General features: G+C 40.3%; 1 protein-coding gene and 2 long non-coding RNA genes across 3 annotated transcripts; 1 reads left to right on the top strand and 2 right to left on the bottom strand.

Annotated features, from left to right (window-relative positions):
- The first annotated feature begins 88 nt into the window (after window positions 1-88).
- Window positions 89-14917, top strand: LOC145487181 (NACHT domain- and WD repeat-containing protein 1-like). The gene is made up of 13 exons (XM_081465908.1): window positions 89-164; window positions 1940-2012; window positions 3196-3391; window positions 4251-4807; window positions 6213-6372; window positions 6945-7283; window positions 7926-8242; window positions 8518-8693; window positions 8996-9316; window positions 9960-10305; window positions 10959-11446; window positions 12051-12876; window positions 13471-14917. The coding sequence occupies exons 1-13, from the start codon at window positions 91-93 to the stop codon at window positions 14299-14301; spliced, it is 4704 nt and encodes a 1567-aa protein (XP_081322034.1). The 5' UTR covers window positions 89-90; the 3' UTR covers window positions 14302-14917.
- Window positions 14908-18085, bottom strand: LOC145487188 (uncharacterized). The gene is made up of 2 exons (XR_014049371.1): window positions 16231-18085; window positions 14908-15210 (listed from the first exon to the last, which is right to left on the bottom strand). It is a non-coding gene; the product is annotated as an uncharacterized LOC145487188 (long non-coding RNA).
- A 1005-nt stretch (window positions 18086-19090) lies between these two features.
- LOC145487187 (uncharacterized) lies at window positions 19091-20716 on the bottom strand. The gene is made up of 2 exons (XR_014049370.1): window positions 20384-20716; window positions 19091-19851 (listed from the first exon to the last, which is right to left on the bottom strand). It is a non-coding gene; the product is annotated as an uncharacterized LOC145487187 (long non-coding RNA).
- Window positions 20717-24678: the final 3962 nt, after the last annotated feature.

Here is a 24678-nt window from a genome sequence, read left to right on the forward strand (position 1 = left end):
GTTCAAAGTGTTTTATTTTTGTTTGAATGGATGCTCGTTGCCCGATAACCATACGACAACCATATTAAACAGCGTCGCTACCGTCTAAATATGGGTTGCACGACCAGCAAAAGTGGTATCACAATTTCAAACACTTTTGGAGAAGGAGGGAAGAAAGAAACAAGGTAAGTTGTACTAGAATCAAAGGAAAAACACGACGTCAGAAAGGAAATCATTCATGCGTCTCTGTTACAACATGGTTGTTCGCACGAAGTCGAAAATTGGCTTAGGACCATTAAGTTTAAGGGATTTGACTGAGATGTTTATAATTAAAGGTCGATTAAGTAAGTAAAACTTTGCTGAATGTAGCGAAAGTGCGACTCGTTTACGACAGCAAATTAGTTAAAATCGTGTAAATTAAACCTTCAACCTGTTTGTGAATTGTTCTTGCTTTGATTTACTACTCAATTGCGTACTGTTGTACAGTTATCGCCGTTATGGGCGTCCCATCGGCTCCAAGGCTGTACCCTAGCGCACAATCATGTCTTTAGAAGTAGTTGCGAGAGAGCTCAATTTTAGAGTCTCGTGCTTCACATAGTTTCCAGCAGGACTGGCAGAAAATTTTTTTTTTTTTCCTGAATTTGTAATGTTTAATAGATCTATTTGGTATGCAAAGTTATGGTTTCCTCTTAAAACTCTTTCACCTGAATATAATATAAAATGTTTATGTGGTAATTTCAGCTGAATCGTCTTTAGATCACACTTTGTATAGATTTTAACGATTAATGTTAACGTGTCTGTAAACATTAATCAGTGTTTGTTCTATTGCATACTCTAACTATGAAAATATTTGCATTACTTAGCAGAACTTTCCGCTTAACGGCTACACTGTTTGGCATATTTGTCTTGACTCGCATTTCAAGAAAACTGGCAATCTTTTCCAGTGTTTTCCAACAGTAATACTTTGACGGGTGAATACTTCAACTATTTATGTAGTGATACAATATTGGTATCACATAAGAACTCAACCATTGGTTAACCAATAAAGGCAATCCGTATGGCAAAATAGGTTACCATAGCAACAGTACAACTTGTTTAAATCATCCTTCATTAAAGCTTTAAGTACTCATAACACAAAAGCGAGTTAGGTGACGGCTATGACGCCCACTTATTATTATTATTATTATTATTATTATTATTGTTATTATTATTATTATTATTATTATTATCGAATTGTGATAAGCATGATAACATTTGCCTAGGGGCTCCAGTCACCTAAAATTTTCCGAACATTAGTAGTATTCATCCGTCAAAGTATAGCTGCTGGAAAAGTACCAGCCACCTTAATTCATTAAAATGAATTTAAGTGTTACGTTAAGTTTCATTTTGTGTTAGCATCATACAGATTCAACCTCGTTGAATTTTTTCGAAAACTGTTCTTGTATATTTATTTATTTATCATTATTATTATTTTTTTTTTTTTTAATTTTTTTTTTTTAATTGTAATCATTATTATTATTGTTCCTACTTGATGCTTTTTTGTCGCCGGCATCAATTACGTATGGAAATCAACACTTCGTCGTTGGACTTTTCATACATGAGACATCCTTAACACGTAATTACTACGTGAACTGTTTTATGTCTAGGTACGTTTATCACAATAAACGATATAAAATTGCAGAAAGACTAAGAAAAAGCCTAATTTAGCTGTTATGTCTAAAGATCGCGAGCTCCTCTATTTTACGCGATCACACGCAAGTGAGACTAAAACTTCTAGTTTCCAGGCCCCTGAAAATATAGTCAACCAAAAGGGCAAGAACTAGCCCGACAAACCAGAACAGACTAGGCCCGAGCCTTTGGGTTATCCGAGCCGCATTTATTGCAAATGGGGGGGGGGGGGGGGGCAGTATTATGTTGTCCATCAAAGCTAAAAAAAGGGTTTGACTTTGATCTATTCTAGTGATGCGGGGGGCCTGCTCATCGGACACACGGATGTGTTGTCGAGGACAGAGGAGCAAAGAGGACAAATGGAGGTAAGCTGTTTACATCCATGTCGTATATCATTTTCTCTCGCTCGAGTCTCAAAAATCTTTGAAAATGAGAAAGAGACTAACAAGTGAGCTAGTTTAATTTTCGAGGATGGAGGCTGAATACCCTTTAAGATGATAACTATAAATGAATTCTACACGAAAGAGCGGAAGACGGAAAGTGAAAATCTCACCCTTCGAATCAACTGAATTTACGTCGTGGAATGAATGAAACTGAATGCTTCTTCCAAACCTCCCTTGCAACATGTAGAATTTAATTGTTATTATGAAAAAGCGAGGGGCTATAGAGGTCCACAATACTTATCGTAAGTGAATATATTTACAATACGAAGACTGATTGAATTCAATTAAAGAATTTCATCCGAGTGAAATTCAAACTGTAGGGTGAATGAAACTGGAGGCATGTCAACCTACCACGTGTGTTCCACTAAAAACGTAAAATGCTTTTAATTTATTTGACACTTCGAATCGCCAAAACTTGTGTATCAAAACAAATTGTCTTCCTTATTTCAAATGGTCTTTCGCGGAAGAAGTTATGTTTCTAATGAAGGTTGGCCGCGAAGATACTTGAAGTATTGATGTCCTTCCGCTCTCGATTGTGTTTCTGCCTGAAAATCCTTGTGAGTTGGAAAAATCAGAGCCTTTAGAAGTCTCAGAAAGATTTTCATAGTCACAACTAGAAATATTTAATAAATATAAACGGCATGCATAATTTTACACATACTATTTGAGGGCAAAATATAGATGTTAGCCTTCGTCGAAGACTAAACACCTTTTTTTCCGGGTTAAATTTCCGTTTGCATGGCAGGCAATATACAGGTCAAGAATAATTCTATGGCTTAGTGTCAGCATGAAGGAATTATGGAATATTTTCAATTTTCCCTTGACCAACGTCACTTGACTTTGTCAGCAGCTACTAACAACTTGTAAAATGGAATTTTTCCTGTTAAGATTCGTTTATAAGTGAAATTTTATGGTAAAAATCCTGATTGAAATAAATGCTATGCCACGTCACTTGAAATTGTTTATTTCCGTTTCGACTAATTTTTTTTTTTTCTCGTTCGAACGATTCAAAGACGTTTTGCTTGTAACATTAACTGATGTGGTTTTAAACTAGACCATTCGCACTATTTTTTCCAAGAAATTTATAATTTTCTCCCATCGGTAGGCCCCAGGCACAACAGAGGTTCTCCCGGACATCATGGATCCTAGGCTGGTGCAGAAGACAATTCGTATATTTCTGAGTTCAACTTTTACCGACACGCGAGTGGACAGAAACAAGCTTATGGAAGAAGTGTTTGAGCCCGTCAGAGATCTTTGTCAGCAGCACGGAATTGCATTTGAGGTTGTGGACTTGCGCTGGGGTACGAATGCAAAATCTGCTAATAGCATCGATGGCGTGCTTGGTTTCAAATTTTTATCTCTAATAAAAATCTCTAATAAAAAAAAACTAATAGACCTTTTCGACCATATCACGAAGTATCAACAGTTTTTCGTATTTCTAATTTAAAAAAAAACTATAATGCTAAATGTATTAGATATGCGAAGTTTCAAAGAAATAATTGAAATCTCAACATATGGGAAAATATGAGACCCCATAATTGCAAATTTTACAAAGAAATGTTTGGTAGGGGGTAAGCGTTATTCCCTGGCATACAATTCTTATTTTTTTCATTTAGTTATTTTTTTAATTACGTCAAAATACGACAATTCTGCAGTGTGACCGGAGACAATCCAACGGAGTTCTCACTTTGCGCGTGCAAAATACTTGAATATATATGTATTTTTTCCTGTTAGCGATTTATCTAGAGTTTCAAAAATGCGGGAGTATCAAAGATGAAAGTCTACTTTACCCTTTCCAAACGCTCGCAATCCTATTACCAGTAATTTTATATTCTTTTGATGTTCTCTTTAATTTAACTGGATTGTAGCTGCCATTACATGATTGTTACAGTTTCGTTCTCTCGCTTAGCCTTGTTAAAAACAATATGTTATCAATTCATAAGTGTAATTTTTGCGAATTCTATGACAAAAGAGCTTTTATATCAACACTTTTCTCTTCTAGAGGGTTGCTGGCCGCTCTCGCTGGGTCTCATATGAATTGTTCGATACCCTTTAAGAGAACAATAGTGGAAACAACATAAACAATGCCCCAGTCAAAAAGCAATAAGAGCTGAATACTACATTGCAAGCTCACGTGTGCTGCTACACTTTCTCTTCTAGGTGTGCGTCAAGAATCAGTGGACGATCATCGAGTTGTGAACATTTGTATGGAAGAGATAAAACGTTGCCAGGAAACTTCACTTGGTATCGCTTTCATTGCCATATTAGGAGACAAATACGGTTGGAGACCGCTGCCCCCGTCAGTCAGCGCTGACGAGTTTGAATCTCTTCTCCAGTTGATTGACCAATCAGATCGTGAGTTGATTACCACTTGGTATCTCCGCGACGATAACTCCGTTCGGCCGTGCTATCTCCTGCAGCCGATCTCGAGCCAGTTTCCCGGCATCAAATCAGCCGATAAAGACGAGATCTCTAAGGCTTGGGAGGACTGGGGTAAAGTAGAGAAGTGTATATGGACTCAGCTGCGATCAGCGGCAGAGAAGGCCGATCTGGAGGAGAATGAAAAGCAGAAGTACACGGTATCTGTCACTCAGAGCGAGGTAGAAACAGCCGTCGTGTTGGATCCGGAGGCCAGTCAGCGTTCTCTCATTATTGACCGAAGGTTTGATCGCATAAATGGAAAGGATAAGGCCGCCAGAAATTTCGTTAACTTGCAGGTAGGAAAATTATTTTGCCAAAAAATAAAAAAATAAAAAACAAAAAAGATATTACTTAGCGGTTAACGTTTACAACACCTTCTGCAATCTTAAATATGAATGATATCTCTAGTGAGTATTTCAATCTATTGGGTACTTATATTCTAAGCGACGTGTAAAGTTGATCATCAATGATGACCAGATAACTCAGATTTGTAATTTCTTATATTCAGCCAGCAAAAAACATCATCCATATGGAACAAAATTCCATTTTCGTCCTCATCCTATCGACATCGTTATCGTTATCGTCATGCTCGACATTACCTTCGTTATTTAGTCATCCATATTGACGTTGCATGAGGGACGGCCTTGTTAGCTGCGAAGAAAAAGACTACTATCGTGTCGCTTTGGCAAGACAGCTCCGTTTTGACTGCCACCCGTACTGCGGGCGCAGCCGCTGTATGCAAGGAATTCACATGATGCATCAATTACATCATACATTTCTCTTAACTGCTCGAGCAGTTAAGGAGACAGTGTCCCAGCAGACTATGGAAAGTTCCTTTTTTTTATTTCAATAATAGACATACTGTACGATACCATCTCTTGCAATTCACTGATCCATTACCTCCTCTCTAACGGTCGCTCCCATTTGGCTCAGGGATTTTAAGGCGCCATATGGTTAAACAATTCGAATCAAGCCAACAAGCGCTTCTGCCGGCGCTTATGATAATTCCAATGACTTCTCAAGGTTCATAGAGTACTTCTGGAAATTCGAAATGTGCCACCGAAAATTTACAGTGCGCTTTGAAAGCTCCCCCGAAATGCGCTCACGATCATATGATAATTCATGGCAGTCCGCGTCGTTTCCATCGAACTCACGTAGAATGAACCCAAGTGGGAATTTGGAGTCGGCTCAAATAATACATGACTCGAACTTTCGTTCAGAGTTCACGGACATTTCGTTTAGCTCGAATTGTTGTTTGCTTTCGTCAAAATTCGCCGCACTTCGCAAAATTCGTCAAATTTCTCCAGAGTTAAATTGAATAAAAAAGATTCAAAAACCCACATTGAAAACTGTTGTGGAGACGAAGTACCGAATTTTAAGGATGGAGAAAGATGGCAGATCATTAATTTTGATATCGTGATAGGCTGTCAAGAAATCAGAATTGTCATTCTGGTATTTCCTTTTTTTTTCCCCTTTTAGCTGATAGTTCACTACTTCTGGTGTTGTTCTTGTTGTACTTGTTTTTTGATTGCGTGATAATAAAAAAATAATAATAATAACCTCTCGACCAAACTTATTTAAGCGCGAAATGCAAGGTAAAGCCCAAAACACTGTGTCTTCAGTTAAACTAAGAGAACGAGTTCCAGATCCTTATAGCTAATGACATAAAAAATGCAAACACCAGCCTTCTTGTTCGTATAGGAAGATGGCGACATAGACTCAGAATGCGTTCAGCTGTTGTCAGAACTAAAGGAACATCGAATTCCAGCCTCACTAGAAGTTGGACGCATACTAAAGTTCACTAACTTGCGTTGGCATCACGAAGGAATTCAAAACGATGAACACGAGCAATACATTACAGGTAAAGACCTATCCAGAAAAAGCTCAAGACAACCCCACCGAAATTAATGGTAAAGAAGTGGAAGCAATCAATCCCCCTCCTTCCACCCTCTCTCTCTCTCTCTCCGTCTCGCCCGCTTGATGTCTGCCACACAGGCTATGCTCAATTAGTGCTTTTCACCTCGCTGCTAATACACTCAGGTTTATACATTTACCCACTTAAAGTTCGAGCCACTTTGTTCAACATAAACAGTACAAATTCAAGTAATGTTCAGTCGTCAACAGATCGACCAAATGATTGACACGGAACCCTCATTCAAGTTTACACAGTACTCAACTTTGTGAGCATTGTCTTTGTAAAAAGGGAACGTAACCTGTGATTTTAAGGGGGAGTGACAGACATAACAAGAGTTACTTGGTGGTTTTCCGAGAAACGTTGTTTCATCCTATTCCATTTAACTGACTAAGCCAATCAAGGAGGAATCGTAGTTGATATAAAGTAAGGAATGGAAACATCACAATATATGTTTATTATTTTCTTTTCTTTTCTTTTTTTTTTTTTTTTTTTTTTTTTTTTTTTTTTTTTCCTAACAGAAATGTGTGGCCGAGTCAAAGAACTCCTTACATCCCGCATTAACGAAATCTTGCACAACCTCGGTCCTCCAAATCCCCTGATGGAAGAAGTCACGCGTCACGCTCTCTTTTGTCGTGACCACACTCATTCGTTTCAGGGCCGAGAAGATATTTTGCAGGCTATCCACCATTACGTGGCTGGACCCGATCCCGTGATGCCGTTAGTGATTTACGGTGAATCTGGAGTTGGCAAGACGTCACTGATGGCAAAGGTTGTCATGGAGATACAAGAAAAGAGCAAGGACGGAAATCTCGCTATAATGTATCGGTTCTGTGGAACCACTCCAGATTCGTCCACAGGTATTATAAAATTTGTTGAGTTGCTCTTCTCTCCTCTCCCCTCCTCGTCTGTGTTCTTCTCTTCTCTTCTCTTCTCTTCTCTTCTCTTCTCTTCTCTTCTCTTCTCTTCTCTTCTCTTCTCTTCTCTTCTCTTCTCTTCTCTTCTCTCCTCTTCTTTCCTCTCCTCTTCTCTTCTCTCCTCTCCTCTCCACTCCTCTAGCGGTTCTGTTAATTTTAAACCCACATGGCACACATTCCTAGCCTAAACTTAATTTAATCATTATAGTTATATTGTTACTAGGTCAGAAAAGACAGGATTCTCGATTTGAAAGGAGCGATAATCTCTTACTAACCGAGCGCGAGGACCGCACTGCGGAATATTGGCTCGAAGTCGAAGCAGTACGAAAAGGACCTTGGGGCAATATTCTCCAGTACGGCTCGAACAAGCAAGTTTAGCAGGTAGTTTATTAAATGGCGCACTCGGGCCGTGCTTGCTTTGTATTTGCCGGGATTTGAAAACAAACAATACTCGACTTATGAGCGATTCCTTGGAAACGGTCGGCATGGCAAACTCCTGACCAAGAAAGAACCAATCAGAACACTCGGTTTTACCTCACGACTACCTTGCTATATAATAACATGGTTTATTTGATTCTCTTTCAGGTCGAGCACTAACTGAGAACTTTTGTAAACAACTCAAACATGTGTATGGAATTGCCGACGAGGTTCCCGAAGATTACAAAAGCTTGTGTGAGGTGTTTCCCTCATTTATGGCACACGCTTCCAGGGAACGACCGCTGTGTATAGTGATTGACTCCCTGGATCAGTTGACGGACGAGGACGGCGCAAGGCGCTTCTTAAAATGGCTTCCACGTAAACTGCCTGCGCATGCCTGTATGATAGTGTCAACTCTCCCTGAGGAGGGTGGGTGTATGCAGCGTTTAAAGACATTTGGAATCTCAGCCGAACAGTTCTTGCAGGTAAATAATTCAAGTGAAATATTTAACTTATGACTTATTGAATTAAACCCTGTCACCCCGTGGGGGCATAGATCCTTCAGGAAGTCTCTCCATTGACTGCCTCCAGTTGAAGCCTGCCTCTCTCATCTCCTCCTCTATTGACCGTTGTCAACTGTTCTCCCGCTTTCCCTGTGGGTTCCACCTCAAGGCCTACTTGGTGGTGTTGGTATATATCCACATGCACGATTAATTTCCTTTTCTCAAGTAAGACAGCCTGTGTATTTTTTTGATGTCAGGTGACGCGGCTCGACATGCATGATGGTCCTGCTATCCTAGATGCTTGGCTTGGATCAGTCAACAGAAAGCTGACCCTGGAACAGAGAGAGCTTGTTTTAGAGGCTTTTAACCGCTGTCCATTGCCTTTGTACCTGCATTTGCTCTTTAACAAATGTCGTTCTTGGCCTTCATACAAGTAAGTGAGTTTTACCAGCTACGTTTCGTAACGTTTAATGCATATTCACATATTTTATCACTTTCCAAATTCTCGTGTCTTAATTCTACTCATATATCCAAAAAACTTTTAACCACTGTTTTTAAACTTGAAAATGATTTCAGAGAGGTCGAAATGACGTTTTTTATCTCTAGTTTTTATCCTAAAATGTGTTTCGAAGAAACTGCTTATTACAATTCAGATTATTGACTCGTGGGTTTTTGTTAAAAGTGAAAAAAAAAAAAAAAATTCTAAAGAAGAAATCAAACTTCCCTCATTACCAGAAAAACCGCTGACATCACCCTTGCCCCTGACGTCTCCGGGATGATACACTCTCTGTACCAGGACCTTGAAAAGTACCACGGTGAAAAGTTTGTGGGAAGAGTGTTGGGCCTATTGGCCGCTGGGACTGATGGGATGAATTCAGACGATATCCTTAATCTTTTGAGCTGCGACGAGGAACTTTTACAGGATGTGCTTGTCTGGCATCAGCCACCAAAACGCCGCTTGCCGCCACTTCTACTGGCTCGTCTAAAGCACGATCTCGGTCTCTTCTTAGTGGAGAGGGGTGCGCACGGGGTTTCACTACTGGCGCTCTATCACAGGTAAACATCTGTTTCTGCAACCTAAATGCTCAAGTGTTATGAGCAAATAATGATCTATTTGGGATAGAAATTGATATGCTAGTGACATTGTTGACATTGTTGACGGTTTGAATTTCGCATGAACGAGGTTTTTAATTCGAATGTAGAGATTCAAAGTCGGGCAAATTTTCTACAATTCTGTCTCTGCGTCTTAAGAAAATAAGAAAAAAGACTAAAAAAAAAGGCTAATAGCCACTTTTTCTTCCTAAATAATCAACATCATTTTGAAATATATCCATCTCAGTACCGGTGGTTCAGACGGATTTCTTGAATGAGTGCATGAGTGAAAGACTAAAAATTGCACTCGTCCTACAGGCTCATGCAATTTTGTTAGTCTTTGAAAATGTACTCTTTTTTATTTTTATTTGTTTATTTATTTATTTATTTTAATTTTATCTTTACTCTTGCCTATTCATTCCAAATTTCACTCGAATCTGATTGGAGCTCATAATCTCAAATTGGCCTCGCGCACGGTGCTAATCCGATTTTGAAATTCATCGCGCATCTACTCCCTGAATTGTATTTCCCTCGGTCCATTTGCTATTAAAAGTTATTTTCAGACACTAACAAAACTAACTCTTTTCCAAATCTTGGATTATTACAGGCAATTCTTCGAAGTTGCCAAAGAAAGGTATCTCAAAGGTGATCGTCACAGAGAAACTCACAGCAAGATTGCTAAATACTTCTTCGGAGAGTATCACGAAAAATATGGCAGCGAACGCGCCATTCCTGCGCAGCCCCACGCCTACTCCTCGGTCGCTCTCAACCTTAGGAAACTGGACCGACTTCCCGTGGCACTTTTCGAGGCGCGCGACTTTGACGGATTGCGAAGTACTCTGGGAGATTTAAGGTTTGTCCAGGCGAAGTGCATGGCGGGAATGGGATATGACCTTCTCGCGGAGGCCACTAAGGCAGTCGGTTGTGCTGTTAGCGAAGACGCTGATCGTGAGGTATTCAAAGTTTGATGTATGAAGCGTGTTTTTTTTTTTTTTTTTGCTGCTTTATAGAAAGTCTTATTTCATCTCGAGAAGTTCTTCTTTCCCTTTAGATTATCTATTAAGAAGGAGAGCTTAGAGCGAGGCTCTTGCCTTCTTCTGGGCTTCCGTTCTCGTATATTGCGACCTAATGATACACTGGATTATACAATAAACCAGCCGGCAGCCATGCACTTTAAGATATGGCCAAGCAATGAACACAATGGAGTTAAAATTGGATCAGATGAATTAACAAACGTGCTTACACTGCGGATATAATTAGCTCGCTATTGCTTTTATTACAGGAACAACAACAAAAAAAAAAGACAAATCTTCAATATTTATTCGGCTCTGTAATAAATGTAGGAAGGCTGGCATTGCGTATAATCATGCTCGGGTGCACATATTAGTGTGCGACTGTAATTTAGGTTTCCAATCATTTAATGTGCTTACCCTTGAAGAAAATAAGATCGGAGAGTCGGGTCTCAACGTAAAGCAATTAGAATTTTAATCTGACGTAGTCACTTGTTGTAAGTATATTTAAATCCCAGTGATGTCCTTATTAGCTTAACTACTCATCTTTGTAGCTGAGAACTAACTTAGGTTTCACTTTGACTGTTTGCCTATAGGTGATTAAAGATCTTCAAGATATTTTGGGATTCTTACGCAGTGAGCTACATATCTTGAGCCGTTTTCCTGCCCTCACATACCAGCAGGCAGCCATGTACCCTCAACACGGGTGGATCGCAAAACAAGCAGAGCAAATGCGTCAGAAATTTGATCAACCCAACCCGAACAACATCGCTGCCCCAGAGGGGTGGGTGGAATGGATAAACAAACCTCAGGTCCCCGAAGCCTTCGAGCTCGAACTCAGTGGACACTCCAAGAGCGTTCTCTCCACATGTTTCGCGAGAGATAACAGGACCTTGTTGTCTGGATCAGCTGATGGGACCATCCGAGTTTGGAACAGTCAAACCGGGGAGCTGCATGCCCAACTTGAAGACCATCAGGGAGCTGTCACGTGTGTACGGCTCTCATCTGATGGTTCAATGATGGCATCTGCCTCAGCAGACAAAACCATTCGGCTCTGGAAATTTCCAGGCAATGAAACTATAAGGTTAGCATTTTTCTACACTGCGGCGACTGATGAGTATGTCTTTGACCTGCGACTATCTGAGAGATATAGTACTTATTTATACTATTTAACAAAAAAAAAGTGCATGACAATGAGGTAGTTATCGGAGAGAAAACGAAAGAGGATGTATTAGTGTTAAACGAAAATGGATTGCTGCAAGGTATTCCTTGCAGAGGTCATTTTCCTTTTTGTTTTGTTTTGTTTTTTTTCGTTTTGCCTCGTTACCCTGCGACTTTGCGTGAAGATATATTTCGTGGGAATTGATCCCAAACATTGAACGAGTCTGTCAAACCTAGTAACTGATGTCATTTGAAGCTCTAGCCTTAAGATTTGCAAATATTTTTCATACGTTCTTAATTAATACATCAAGTTTAAATTTATTGGTACAGTTAATTATACCAAGCCCTTTTAATATTCAGAGTTGATCGTAGCTCGATCAGGAAACCACGCTAAAACGGTAAATACTGTAAACATAGGTTCCCCTATACTCTTCGTCAACTGCATACCTTAGCTTTTACTGACGGAAATACTTTGATGTGCCATTTACAGCTTCGTCATCGGATAATAATTCTTGCTATCTTTTAAGGATCCTTGAGGGACATGAAGAACGAGTAACATGCATTGCCTTCTCCAAAGATGGGCAAAGATTGCTTTCGTCTTCTAAAGACAAGACCCTCAAACTTTGGGACCTAAGCGGCGGTACGAACCTGGCGACACTTCCTGGACACAGAAGTTCCCCTATATCGTGTGCCTGCTCCCCCGTAGATGATTCGGTTGCTGCCTCGTGCGGGGACAATCTGGAACTCTTCATATGGGACCTTAACAAGAGCTCCATCAGACTTACCTTGGAGGGACATCAGCGAGACGATAACCCAAATTTCCCTGTTAAAGACAGTTTGGAAGGCCTAAAGGATCTGGACTACAAATCCCTCATTTGGTCAGTATGCTTTACTCCCGATGGAAAGTACCTTGCTTCCGCGTGTGTGGACAGTGACGTCATTTTGTGGGACGTTAACAGTGGTGCGAAGATTTGGACGTTTAATCTCCCGAACGACGCCTCTACGGTGGCCTTTGCTCAAACCCAACACGGAACGCGATTGGCTGCCGGCTCCTCAGCCCATCACACCGTTACTCTCTTTGACGCAAACTTTGATGACGTCAGTGGTAAACAAGTCAATGGTAGTTCCAGGACCCTTGCCTTGCTCGGCGGTCACTCGGACTGGGTGATTGATGTGGCCTTTAATGAAGACGCGAGTCGACTAGCGTCCGCTGCCTGTGACAAAACCGTGCGCGTTTGGGACGTCACTGCCGCAGAAAATCTTCGGGAGGCGCGTTTTCATGCTGAACGTTGCTGGAGTGTGGCATACTCTGACGATGGAAAATGGCTGGCTTCTGCCTCGGATGACTTCAAGGTATGAAATATGGAAGGGACTTTTTTCGGCAAAAGTTGTTATAACCTGACTTCGCAGTCGTGTGTATTTTAAACAAAGGACTTGATTGGTTCCTGTAGGGTTCCTCGCGCAAGCAAAATAATGCATGTGTCGTAAGTGGGAACAAACCTTGAAGAGAAATCTCGAAGAAATCCTTGTAGGAGCGTAGAATAGCAGAGGATTGGTTAAGATGATAACTGTCAGTCGAGATATGAGGCGATTTTACTAACTTTTTCGGTGGTTTTTGTTACTTTTTAAACACTAATTACTGGGATCTTAAGTCAGGGGCCCGTTTCTCGAAAGCCCCGGAAACCCTTCGGACCCGCAAAGCCACGTTTAGATAATCTGTATCTAAAAACGGAGAAATGTACATGCCTGGAACTCCTTGTATAAAGAGAACCTCTCTATGTTAAGAATATGTGATAAAACATCTCTGTAATTATCATAAGGTTTGAGATTTTGCCACGGCTTTCCGGATGGGAAAACTTTTCGGGACCTACGAGAAACAGGCCCCTAGTCTGGAGGTTATCAAATGTTGCAAGTTAATTTTTAATTTACTGTGGTTTTAAATATTAGGTTTGTGTTTGGAATATGGAGACGTTTGAAGCCTCCCTGATCTATGAGGGTCACGAACAGAAAAGAACATTCTCCTGTGGTGTTCGTGCTTGCACTTTCTCACGTGACTCGACCCAAGTCGCCAGTGGTGGAGACGAGCTCAAAATCCGCATATGGTCTCGAGAGACTGGCAAGGACAACATTGTGCTGGAGTGTGGTGAAGCCATGTTGCCCTGGTGCCTTCGATTCTCCCATGATGACAAGCGGCTAGTTTCAGTGGGTGAATTCACGAATGGCGCAATCGTCTGGGATTTAGAGACACAAAGAAAGATGTTGACATTGGGTGGGCATGAGCGCTTCTGCCAGTATACCGAGTTTTCGAGCTCTGGAAATTTTATCCTGACGAGTTCCATAGACAACTCAGCTCGAATATGGGACGGCAGGAGCTATGAGTACGTGACCACTGTTACGCAACCTGATTGGGTGACATGCGCCACGTTTTCACACAACGAGCAGTTGCTAGCCACGTGTTCAAAAGATCAGTTGGTGCGCTTGTGGAACATCAGTACCTGGCAGAAGATCTGCGAAATGGCAGGACACGAGTCTGAAATCAGGATGGTCAGTTTTTCACCCGAGGACAAGTTCCTGGCGAGCGGGGCTTTGGACCAGACGATCTGCATCTGGGACTGCGATACCTGTCAGCAAATTCAAGTTTTCTACGCAGCCTCGGGGATCTGGGGCTTAACCTGGCACCCGACCGAGAGCGACCTGCTCGCGGCTGGAGATGCAGTAGGCTATCTTTACTTCCTAAAGATTCACAATCGGGGAAAAGAAAATGCTGCGGAAGAATAAAAGCCAGATCAAGACGCCGACATACCGTTCTAACTTCCGTCCTGACTTCTAAATGTCCTGTAACATAAAACAACGCGCAGTGACGGGTGCTATTTCAAAACGATCACTGACAGTTTGTTAGGTATTTGATTGTAACTAAGTTATCCATAGTAAAAATGGATATATCCATAGGAAATAAACTTTATCTCTTAAAAATTCATAATCATCGAAAAGAAAACGCTTAAAGGCCAACACAAGACATGCCATTTAAACTGTCCTCGCGACTTCTAAAAGGACTGTAACATCTAAGAACGCGCAGTAAATTTTGGCATTATTTTAAAACGATCTTTAACAATTCGTTAGGTATCGATTGTTTATAGCTTTTCCATTACAAAAATAAATTAAGCCTTTCTGTTATTTTTTTACTTTGTTGTGAACATTTTGCTTTGTATAAGGGACGTAGGCGACCGTATAGCAGATAGCGTGATCGGAGGCGAAACCATACTCAATTCCAACCTTGACCCGTAGTGATATAAATGTAATGAGCGCTATTTTCTATGAAATGAGAGTCGCATCCCGGTAGAACCGAACGAGGCGAAGAAAGGAATAACCTTGAATAAAATTATATTATTGTTTTTTTTTTTGTTTTTTTTTACACATTTCTACCTTTAAGGCGCTCGTATTTTGATTTTCACAATCTACTTTTAAGTTCTAGTTGTTCTTGTCTTCATGCTTGTCTAGTTTTTCTGGTTTTCACGCTTGTCAGCAGTGGACTGAGCACGCGAAGCGAAGCCTCCTTTCTCGACCCCGCCGCCATGTTGTTTTGCCTCCGCCGCCTGGATGCGAGAAGCCGCTTCTTTATCCATCAAATGCTTAGATCCCCCATCAGTCTTATAACCTCCTTCTTTGTCCATTCTTGCTGCAAATTCGCTACGAAAAAAGTGGTAAAATTTGTCAAGTCCCAGTTTTACGGAGAAAACAAGGAACCAAACATCACTGATTGTAGCAACACAGATTGAGATTTCACCCAGATTGAAATGTAAAAGACTTCCTTTCGATAGATTACCAAGGTCTAAACTGCTTTTAATCGAAAAGTTATAATGATGCTACGATGATGCTGTCCTTAAGACTAGCTCCCTATAGAGGTTCATAAATCAATTGCTCATCCCGTCCACTAGAAGTTTTCATTCCAGAAGAATATATACTTGCTGAAAGGAATATTTCAGATCGAGCGTCGTTTTATTTATGTCTTGCCACGTTGCATCAGATTTAGCAATACCTAGCACTAGCCGTTTGATTCTGCCAGGCAAAGGTAGATGAACTTAAGTTTTTTTTTTCAGGTAATAGCTTCTTCAATCTTTGTCTGCGATGCAGCTAACGGAGATATATATTTTGCAATATTTCCAATCACGGTTTTGGAAGCCATCTTGATGGGTAGATAGGCAGCAACGCCAGGAATTGCGGTGTTTGTCTTTGAATCCGATGGCAAATAATTTGCCATCGGAAAAAAATGGAATTCTGAACAATCTATCACTAGGAAAGTTGAGATACTGGACAAAGGATTGCGTTGATCAAATTTAAGGGAAGTAGCTGTGCTTGAAAGTGTCAAGTCGCGTTTTTAATTTTCCACCGCCGCTTACAGGTTCCTGCCATTTCATCTGTATATACGGCCCTTTCACCATATAAAACTCGCTCTATTTCGAGACCAATGCCAGTTAAATGTCTACAAATCTTTTTTGCAGCGTGTCTTATGCTACACTCGTAAACTTTCCGATAAAACGGACATTAAAAAACGAGAGAGTAATAGCTACACTACCAAAAATGCTTGCCCTTCTTAATTAAAGGATCCTCCGAAGACTTCACAGCAATTTCACAGCGAAGGCTTCCCTCAATGATGTAGCATCTATACTTAAAATTCTTAAATAGGAACAAATAAGAAACGCTTATTACCTTCAAGGAAATGAGCTGAAATTTGTAAGACGAATCCCCGTGAAATTTTGAAGTCTCCTTCCAGGACCGTTTTACCTTTGGGATGAGTGATTTTGCATTCAGATGCCTCTTTATTAAAGTGCACCTAACCCCAATTTTTTTTTTTTTTCGCTAAAATGAATCCACTTACTGTTAAAACTAATTCGGCGAAAAAATTTTTGAATTTGGTTGAATCTTCAATTTGCTATGGCTCGCCGAAAACGCGAAAATCGCTCTAAATCGGCGCCATTTTGTTTCACGACCGAGTTCTGGGGGGAATGGGTCCAGCGGCAGTTGTGACGTCTACCCAGGAACGAAACGTGTTTCGCCGCTAGTCATTTCACTGTAGTGGCTGTGTTGCTCGTGAAGAATTTGCAGGTAAAATGCCTACGAGGTGTGTTGCAGGCGGTTGCAGCAACACCCCAGACTTAGAAAATGGAATAGCGCTTCACTGTATTCCATATTTTGGTGACGATCGGCCACAAGCGAAAAAAAGACGAAAAAAGTGGGTGGACTTTGTAAAGCAAGAGAGAGCGAAGTGGGAGCCTTCGAAGAACTCGGCCATTTGTTCAGTGCACTTCAAGCCAGGAGATTTCCACCTCAGGTATGAAGTTTATATCAGAGTCATCTGAATAAAAACTCATCTCTGACTCTGAGGAGGAAGACATCTTGATCTTCTAGCGAAAATTTGGGCGTTTTAGAGCTAAAATATGCAAAAGCGAGTATTCTACACTACGACGTCCAAAGAAAGGAAAGAGAAATGACTGAGGGCTGTTCTATTCGGTTCCTGGGTAGAAGTCACAACCTTGCTCGACCCAGACTCCCTAAAACGCGGTCGTGAAACATCTCGAGCACGACTTTGGCGGACCATAGAAAATTGAGGATTCAACCAAATTCAAAAATTTTTTCGCGGGATTAGTTTAAACAGTAAGTGGATTCGTTTTAGCGAAAAAAAAAATTGGGAGGTTAGGTGCACTTTAAGATATTTCATCAACGCTCTGATTGGCTGATCGCGAAACGTATGATTTTCTAATGACAATGACTCATCGTTTCTTGTCAAAATATTGCTGAGCTAAGCATGTGTTCAAAATCTCAAATAGCGCTGAGTTGGCACATTTTTCTAATGACAACGAGCCGGTCGCTTGATAACAAAGCTGACAACAGCGATTCTTAAACTGAAAACAAAAAAATGAATAATAAAAATAAATAAAAATATAATATATGCGCTTGCCTGTTTTTTAGTTGAAGTGTCGTATTTTAATATCTTTCGTGTTCATGCATGGCTTTAAACTGTCTCCAGGAATACACAGACATCAAAATAACGTAAGACAAACTTAAGGTAAGCTACTTTTCTACACGTAGCATTTAGAAAAAAATTCGACACATTCGTATTCATTATCTTACGCGGCTGAAACCGTTACCAAATCTGTAACGTAAACAACGTACACAACGTCTTAGCCGCCTGTGAAATAACAAATCACATCTATGTTCGTGTGAAAAGGGTTTGAAGCAAAGGTTTGGATCTTTTCACCGGAAATTTAAGCTATTAAAGGCTGATTTTCTGAGACTCAGTACATGCTCACTGACCCGAAAATTCTAGGAAAAGCACCAATTTGACTATACTAGGACATGCTAAGCATACTTTCTTCACAGTTGCTTCTCCAAGTAAGTTTCTCTTCCAGAGGAATTGCTACTTATGCAAGTTCTTTATATTCAAATTAAGCAGACAATGACTGGATCTTGTAAAAGATCTTCAAGAAAGTGTGCACGTGATTAAAGCCCTCGTTTTAACAACGTTAATCATAATGATATTTATCTGTCCTTCTAAAAATTATGGTTTTCTGTAAAAGAAAAGGAACGAGAAATGCTTACTTACCAGCAAAAAAGTTGAAATTTTTAGAATGTGTCCACTGTGTAATGTGTCCTTCCAACGTTTCACCTTTGTGAGTGAGTTCATCTTGTCGTTTCTGACGCATCTCTATATTGTTTCCGAGAAAATTACGCCAGCATCAATTACAGGTCGTGAGTTTCTTGGAATTACCAACTAGCATAACAATTAGTCCTAAAACAATACACGCTGTGAAGGCAATAAAGTTTCTTTTTGATAACAGTGCGCGCTCGTGGTGACTCGACAGTGACTCGTGGTGACTCGTGGTGATTCGACAGTGACTCGTGGCTGCTTGACAGTATATTGCTGGGCTAGACACATATGTTTTAGTGAAAATTTCATGCAAACAACAGTTTCGAAACTGCTACGCTTCGCTTTGTATTAAGATGTCTCTGTTTTGAATAGTCAATCATTTCTCAGAAAAATGCAAATATCAAGTTTCTCCGAAATACCCAGCATAAACTTAGCCCTGAAACTATACACGCTGTGAATGCGATCAAGGGTCTTTTTGATGATAGTGTGAGCACGTGGCGGTTTCTCGTTGCTTGACAGTATATTGCTGGGCCAAGCAAGCATTACTTAAAATCCCATGCAAATAGCAAATTCAACTTGCTACAGAAGTCGTCCTGTTTCAGATGCCTCTGTAATAAACAGTCAATCGTTTCCGACAAATTTGGGCAGCATTCAATCACAAGAAACAATTTTCTTGGAAAGACACTTAATCAAATATAAACTTACGGTAGCCCTTGATTAAACAACTCACCCGACTGCGACTCATCGTTGCTCGTCAATATATTGTTAGGCTAGGCTAATCTCAAGTGGACGTTTCAAATAGCTCTTTTGAACTTCTTGTAAGTTTTAATTTACAAAAATCTCGGTATGATTTTTATCGAAACCGAACTGCTTCGATCATTAATTTATGGAAAAGCAAACATGTCGGTGACGTGACCCAGGTAGAAAGCTATTGGCTGGTGAAACAAGGAGATCTATTTTTTAAATGGGTGACAAATTAAAATAACAAAGAAAGATTGTTCTAAGCACTTATCTTCCCTATAGCCTAGCTGAGGCGATAGCTGATGTATTTATTAAAACATCGGCTGCTACAAACATATATATCGGTACATGATATTTTTTTGACGTTTGCGGCTTTTGTCTCTTTTCTGGAAGAATAATTGCTATGCTTATATTTTTAGCGAAGAAAGGACTATATTAAATGCAGAGGTTCCATCCTGTGAGCCGAGTGCTTATTGATCCGTCAGTCAGATTCTACGAAAAGTATCAACTCGGCTGCCACAAGTATGAGCGAAATACTGAACAGTAAGCAAGTTTACTTGAGTTTGTATAAATCTCTATATAGACAACGCTCTATATATTGAACGTTTCCAATTTTCAGTCGTTTCCAATTCCACGGCAAAACAGTTTGGCGACAAGCTAGAAGTATTCGCCTGTATTTTCTCTTTCACAATGTACATTTTAAGCCCTAGTCACCTGGTATTCTTGGTGTCTTCACCAGACTGTTCGCTCCCTTCTTCTTTGCTCTTGTTTTCGTTTCTGGCTGCTGCGGCCTGAGCTCGTGCTGGGAAGCTTCCTTTATCAACTTTGCCGCCATGTTGTTTTGCATAAGCGCTCGGGATACGAGCCGCATCTTCTTCAGTCATGGGATTCTTGGGTTGTGCACCAGACTGTTGGTCTCCTTTGTCCATTCCTCTGTTGATCTATTGGAAAATCATGTTAAAAAAGTGATGATATTAATTAACAATCTTCTTTGCATTTCAAGGTTTAAACATCGAGCCCAATGCGACCGTAGTTGTAAACAATTGACGTTCTCTTTTCATTTGTTGCACTTAATTGAGTTTCAGAACTGACCAGTCAATGATTTCGATTCTCTCATGCAGCTCTAACAAAATGAATTGAGAATCAGAATATGCATATGTTTCTATTTAAAAGTGTCTTTATTTTGATTTGATAGTGTCGTTTATTTGGAGGTAATTGTCTACCGAGCATATAAGTTCTTTTAGTGTGGGTTTTCCCGCAAAATGCACCATGGAACTGGCCTAAACAAAAAACAAAAAGCAAGACTCAATCATTTCTCTAAAAGAACACTAGCAAAACCTCATTACAACCTTAAAAAAAGGTTCAATCTTACAGCCTAAATTGCTACAGCTTCCTCGTTTAACAACCGTAATGTTATCGACCTTTACACTCTTTTTTTAATTTGGCTAATTAATTAGATAAAAAATTACATACCGCGACACGCTGTAATAAAATGTGCTCGCTTTGTAATTCTGAAATCTTCCTATGTCTGTCCTTTGTGACTGTCAATAGTCTTTTTAGTCAGGTGCTTTTCGCTATAAACAAACGTTTCCGAGAAAATGACGTCAGCATAATTTGTGCAAAGCAATTTCTCGGAAAACACTTAAACAGTGAATCGCGCGAGTGACGTCATAACTCAGACAAATCCAGACAAACAAAACGGAATGGTGGAAGGCTTGACGCTTTTTCAAGCGCGTAAGCAGGTGTTCCGAAAACAATTTTTAAAACGAAAATTTGGCGTTCATTTTCCTCCTATTTCTCTCAGAACACGCTTATGTTGTCTGACTCCCACGGGGCTCCAATAATTTGCATTCTATTTTTTGACTTCGTGCTTCGTTATTAGTATGGGTAATCATGCGGTTTCGAGTTCAGTTAGGAGTTAATTTGCACGAGTGAGTTTTTCAAAAAGCTGAAATTGCACGAGCCGCTTCGGCGAGTGTAATTCCTGCTTTTTGAAAAACTCACAAGTGCAAATTAATTCCAAATTGAACGAGAAAAACCGTATGATTACTTATTAATAATATAAACATGAAAAAAATTGCGTGGAGGAAGTGCCGGAAGATCTTTCTTGAAGCCATTTTTTCTCATTCGAGAAAACTTTTTTCAAAGTTTCTGCACAAAATTTTCGTCATCGTTTTACGTGATATCATTGGCTTAGAAAATTTCCTATTGCCTTTCAGCCAATCAATATCGAGAATTACGATGTGTAATTTGCACTGGTGTTATACTTTTTGCACTGGTGTTACACTTTTTGCACTGGTGTTACACTTTTTGCACTATGTTACACTTGAACTGCACTGCTCTCAGCCAATCAGAATCGAGTAATTTTTTCCTATATGGGTTTGGGGCTCCGCTTGGCGGTCCTTCGGGCCGCTGGAGCTCCGCTAAAAACGTGCCTAGATGGATTTTTTTTTTTCTTAAATTAAGATCATGATCCTCACGCAGCTTGAGTCCTAAATTGTCTTACATTAGAAGTGTTATCATTATTGCTGTTCATATTTAGGCTTAATATAATCCATCAAATATTTTCGCTCGCGCGCGATTAGTCTAAACGGCATCACGTGACTGAATATTCCCCGGCTAAAACTGGGGAATATCCAAGTGAGATTCCCCAACTTTCAAACCGCGCGTGTTGCGAAATACGATTGAAGAATAATAAACACAATGGCCTCCATTTGGGCGAAAGCATGCTCGGATATTTGTCCTTGGGCATTATCTGTTCCTCAAAGCTCACAGTTCGTGAACTCTTCGATTCTCGGCAGAGAAAATGTCCGCGGACAAATATCCGAAGATATTTTTGCCCCAAATGGATGCTACTGTTTATATAGTTCACACTACGCCGCAGAAATCTAAAAACGCATCTTTATTTGTACGCTTAGGCCAACCGTCCCGACTAATCCTTCACGAAAAGGGAGCTTTTCGAAAACAATGACGTCACGATAATTGCGCGATTTCCCTGACAGAGTTTTCCTCAAACACAAATCAAAAGTGACTAGTGATTGTTGCGTTTTCAAATTCCTCTGGTGTAGTGTGGACGGGGCTTGGTTGATCTGTTGGTGGTCGTGCACCAAGTCCTAGACAGTCCTGTAAGCAACAAATTGAAACGAACAAAAACAACAACAAACCAAGAGTCTTTATGTTGCCGAGATGATTTGCAGCTTGTGCCCTAAAATTTGAAAACTGCATTTATATAGAGTAGATTCTATCGTTCATTTGAAATCTTTTGAAAGCTGCTGCTAGCTCTAGATTCTTCATATTTCGTACGAGTGAGAAAATAGCGATTGTAAAATCTCTAACTTAATGTAAAAGCGTAGCTCCTGGGCCGGGTTGTTCAGAGCCCGATTGAGCTAACCCAGGAAAAGGTAGAATTTGATTTGCAACTTTGCGGTGAGGTTTTCTGTATATTGTTTGGCTTTCTGTTTTGAGTTTTAATAATCACCATATACACAAAACAAAGCAGCAAAAAAAATTGTGTAGAAGAAAAAGTTAATTCGGTTAACTTTTAACCCTGGGTTAGCGTTAACCAGCTTCCGAACAATCCTGCCCTGTTTTCAACAGGTTAACCTGAAGTGAGCTCGCGATCCAATCGAAAACCATCACTTGGTCAGCGGTCAACTTCAAAGAACACGTGACCTCGATGAGCTGTAAACTTGAGCCCGCGATATGTTCACCTGATACTGGTCAGCGGATACCTTGTTTTGACAGGTCTCAATTGATCATAACATAGATGTCCAATATCAAAGAAGTATAGGGTAAACCAAGGCTGCATGTCTCTGTCAACCAGTTATTTGGAGTATTGCCGCCATGTTGCGCGACTCCGTCGTCGTCGCCGTCGCCGTTGCCGTCGTGCGTACGCGCCCGCGAGCAATACTGCTAGCCATGATAACCATGAGAAAATCAACTCATGGGTTTCCTTTTCTTTCCTATATGAGCATGGGGCTCCACTATGACATGTAATCGTCTCCTGTTCGCCAAATAGATATTGGATACTAGATCGAGCAGTCCGGGTCCGAGCCCTGTCGTGGTGCATTGTGTTGTGTTCTTAGGCAAGGCACTTGAAAGTCTCAGTGCCTCTCTCCACCCAGGTGCAATAGTGGCTAACAGCAAATTTGATGTTAGGGGTAACCCTGCGATGGACTAGCATCCCATCCAGCGGGGAGTAGAAATAGTCGTAGTCGCTTCATACTACAGAAACCGGGATAAGCTCTAGCCTGATTGGCCACTTGGCTCATATGCAGACTTTACCGTTAAATATGCGGCTTCCTCAAGAAGAAAGTGTTCATGAAAAGCACGATCTTCAGATGTCTTGCATCGAGATTATTTGAGTGACGAATTAATTAGTAATGCGAGCTTCAGCGGAACTTTCAGATTTGTATTTCTGCATTGACGCTCATTTGGTCTGACTCCATATATCTGAGAATTCAAATCAACTGCTGGCTTCTTGTTGCAACCTCCCCCTCCCACCAAAACAGAAAAAAAAAAAAAAAAATTGGCGTCAAACAAAAGGCGAATTCCGAAGTCGGATCTGTGCTGATCGATTTCCCAAGCTTGCGAAATATATATTCAACAATGTGAAACAGTGACGGTTAAAAACTGCTCCACCGTTGTTTTAAACAAGAACATTATTTATCTTCTTCTTCCTTTGGTGCTGGGAACTGATTATAGCTTATAGGTTATAGCCCATATGAAAAGGACGGGGCTGCTCATCCGAAATTTTGAAAAGAACCCTTAAGAGGTACTAATTTCCTGTTTTGTGTGCGCGGCTTGAAACTTCCCAAGAAGTACCAACTGTAAAACAAGTGACAATTTCATAATTTTTAATAGTGACGAATACGGTTGCTTCGAATACCTTCTGCTCGTAAATTTTGCGAAAGTGCTATCATAAATCTCTGTCCAGTTTAATATAAGTTGTTCATTACAAGCGAAACGATAAATATAATTGAACACTTTGATAGTACGGTATCTCTGTACAGTTCCCGGCATAAATGAGTCAAATTTAAATAACATTTTGGCTCGATACCCTAAAAGGTTCCGCGAAAGCTCTCGCTGTAGACCTGTTGGAGTGAAAATCCATACAGGTATCAAAACCACTTTTATGAAGGTACGAGGAGCACGTCCATTTTATATGGGAGTCTCCCCACCCTTAGGGGGCTTATACCTTACACCTCAGACAATTAATCCCTTGGAAGTGCATGTGAAAATACACCCCGCCATCTTGGATGAGACTATTTTTCTCAGTAATTCAGACAACTAACGTGAATTGATGGGAAACTAACCCAAAATGAAAAAGTAAATATATGAAGAAAGATGCTAATTCCAAATAGTTACTAATAAAAACTGAAAAGACGAAGAATTATGTGGAGAAAGACGACATTTGGATGGGTCAACATAACAAATTTCGAAACTAAATTGCCATGGCAATGCCAAATGATGCGGAGGGACGGGTGACACATTAAAATCTCGGCGAGGGAGGAGGAGTAAAACATCTTCACTAAATTGTGACAAAACCGCTGACGGCGTCGGGATAGCATCCACCACACCCCTCCCTAAGTACGTCCGACTAAGGTCACCACCAGCAGGGTGTTCGTATACAAATTCGCAGGTGTCGGTAATCATTTTGAAATTATGTGGCTGACCTTTCTTTGAACTTATCTTTACCAATATTAATATAGCCGAAATAAATATTAATCGGGCTCAATTTAACAAAGTATAATTTTGTTGGGACGTCT

Source organism: Orbicella franksi, chromosome 5 (assembly GCF_964199315.1).
Source record: "Orbicella franksi chromosome 5, jaOrbFran1.1, whole genome shotgun sequence".
NCBI classification, from domain to species: domain Eukaryota; kingdom Metazoa; phylum Cnidaria; class Anthozoa; order Scleractinia; family Merulinidae; genus Orbicella; species Orbicella franksi.

What these genes read in the sequence shown, in the direction of transcription:
- LOC145487181 (XM_081465908.1), top strand. Translation starts at nt 91, where the DNA reads ATGGGTTGCACGACCAGCAAAAGTGGTATCACAATTTCAAACACTTTT. An exon ending in CAGCCGAACAGTTCTTGCAG is followed by an intron (nt 8,243 to 8,517) that starts GTAAATAATTCA and finishes TTTTGATGTCAG; the next exon opens with GTGACGCGGCTCGACATGCA. An exon ending in CTACTGGCGCTCTATCACAG is followed by an intron (nt 9,317 to 9,959) that starts GTAAACATCTGT and finishes GGATTATTACAG; the next exon opens with GCAATTCTTCGAAGTTGCCA.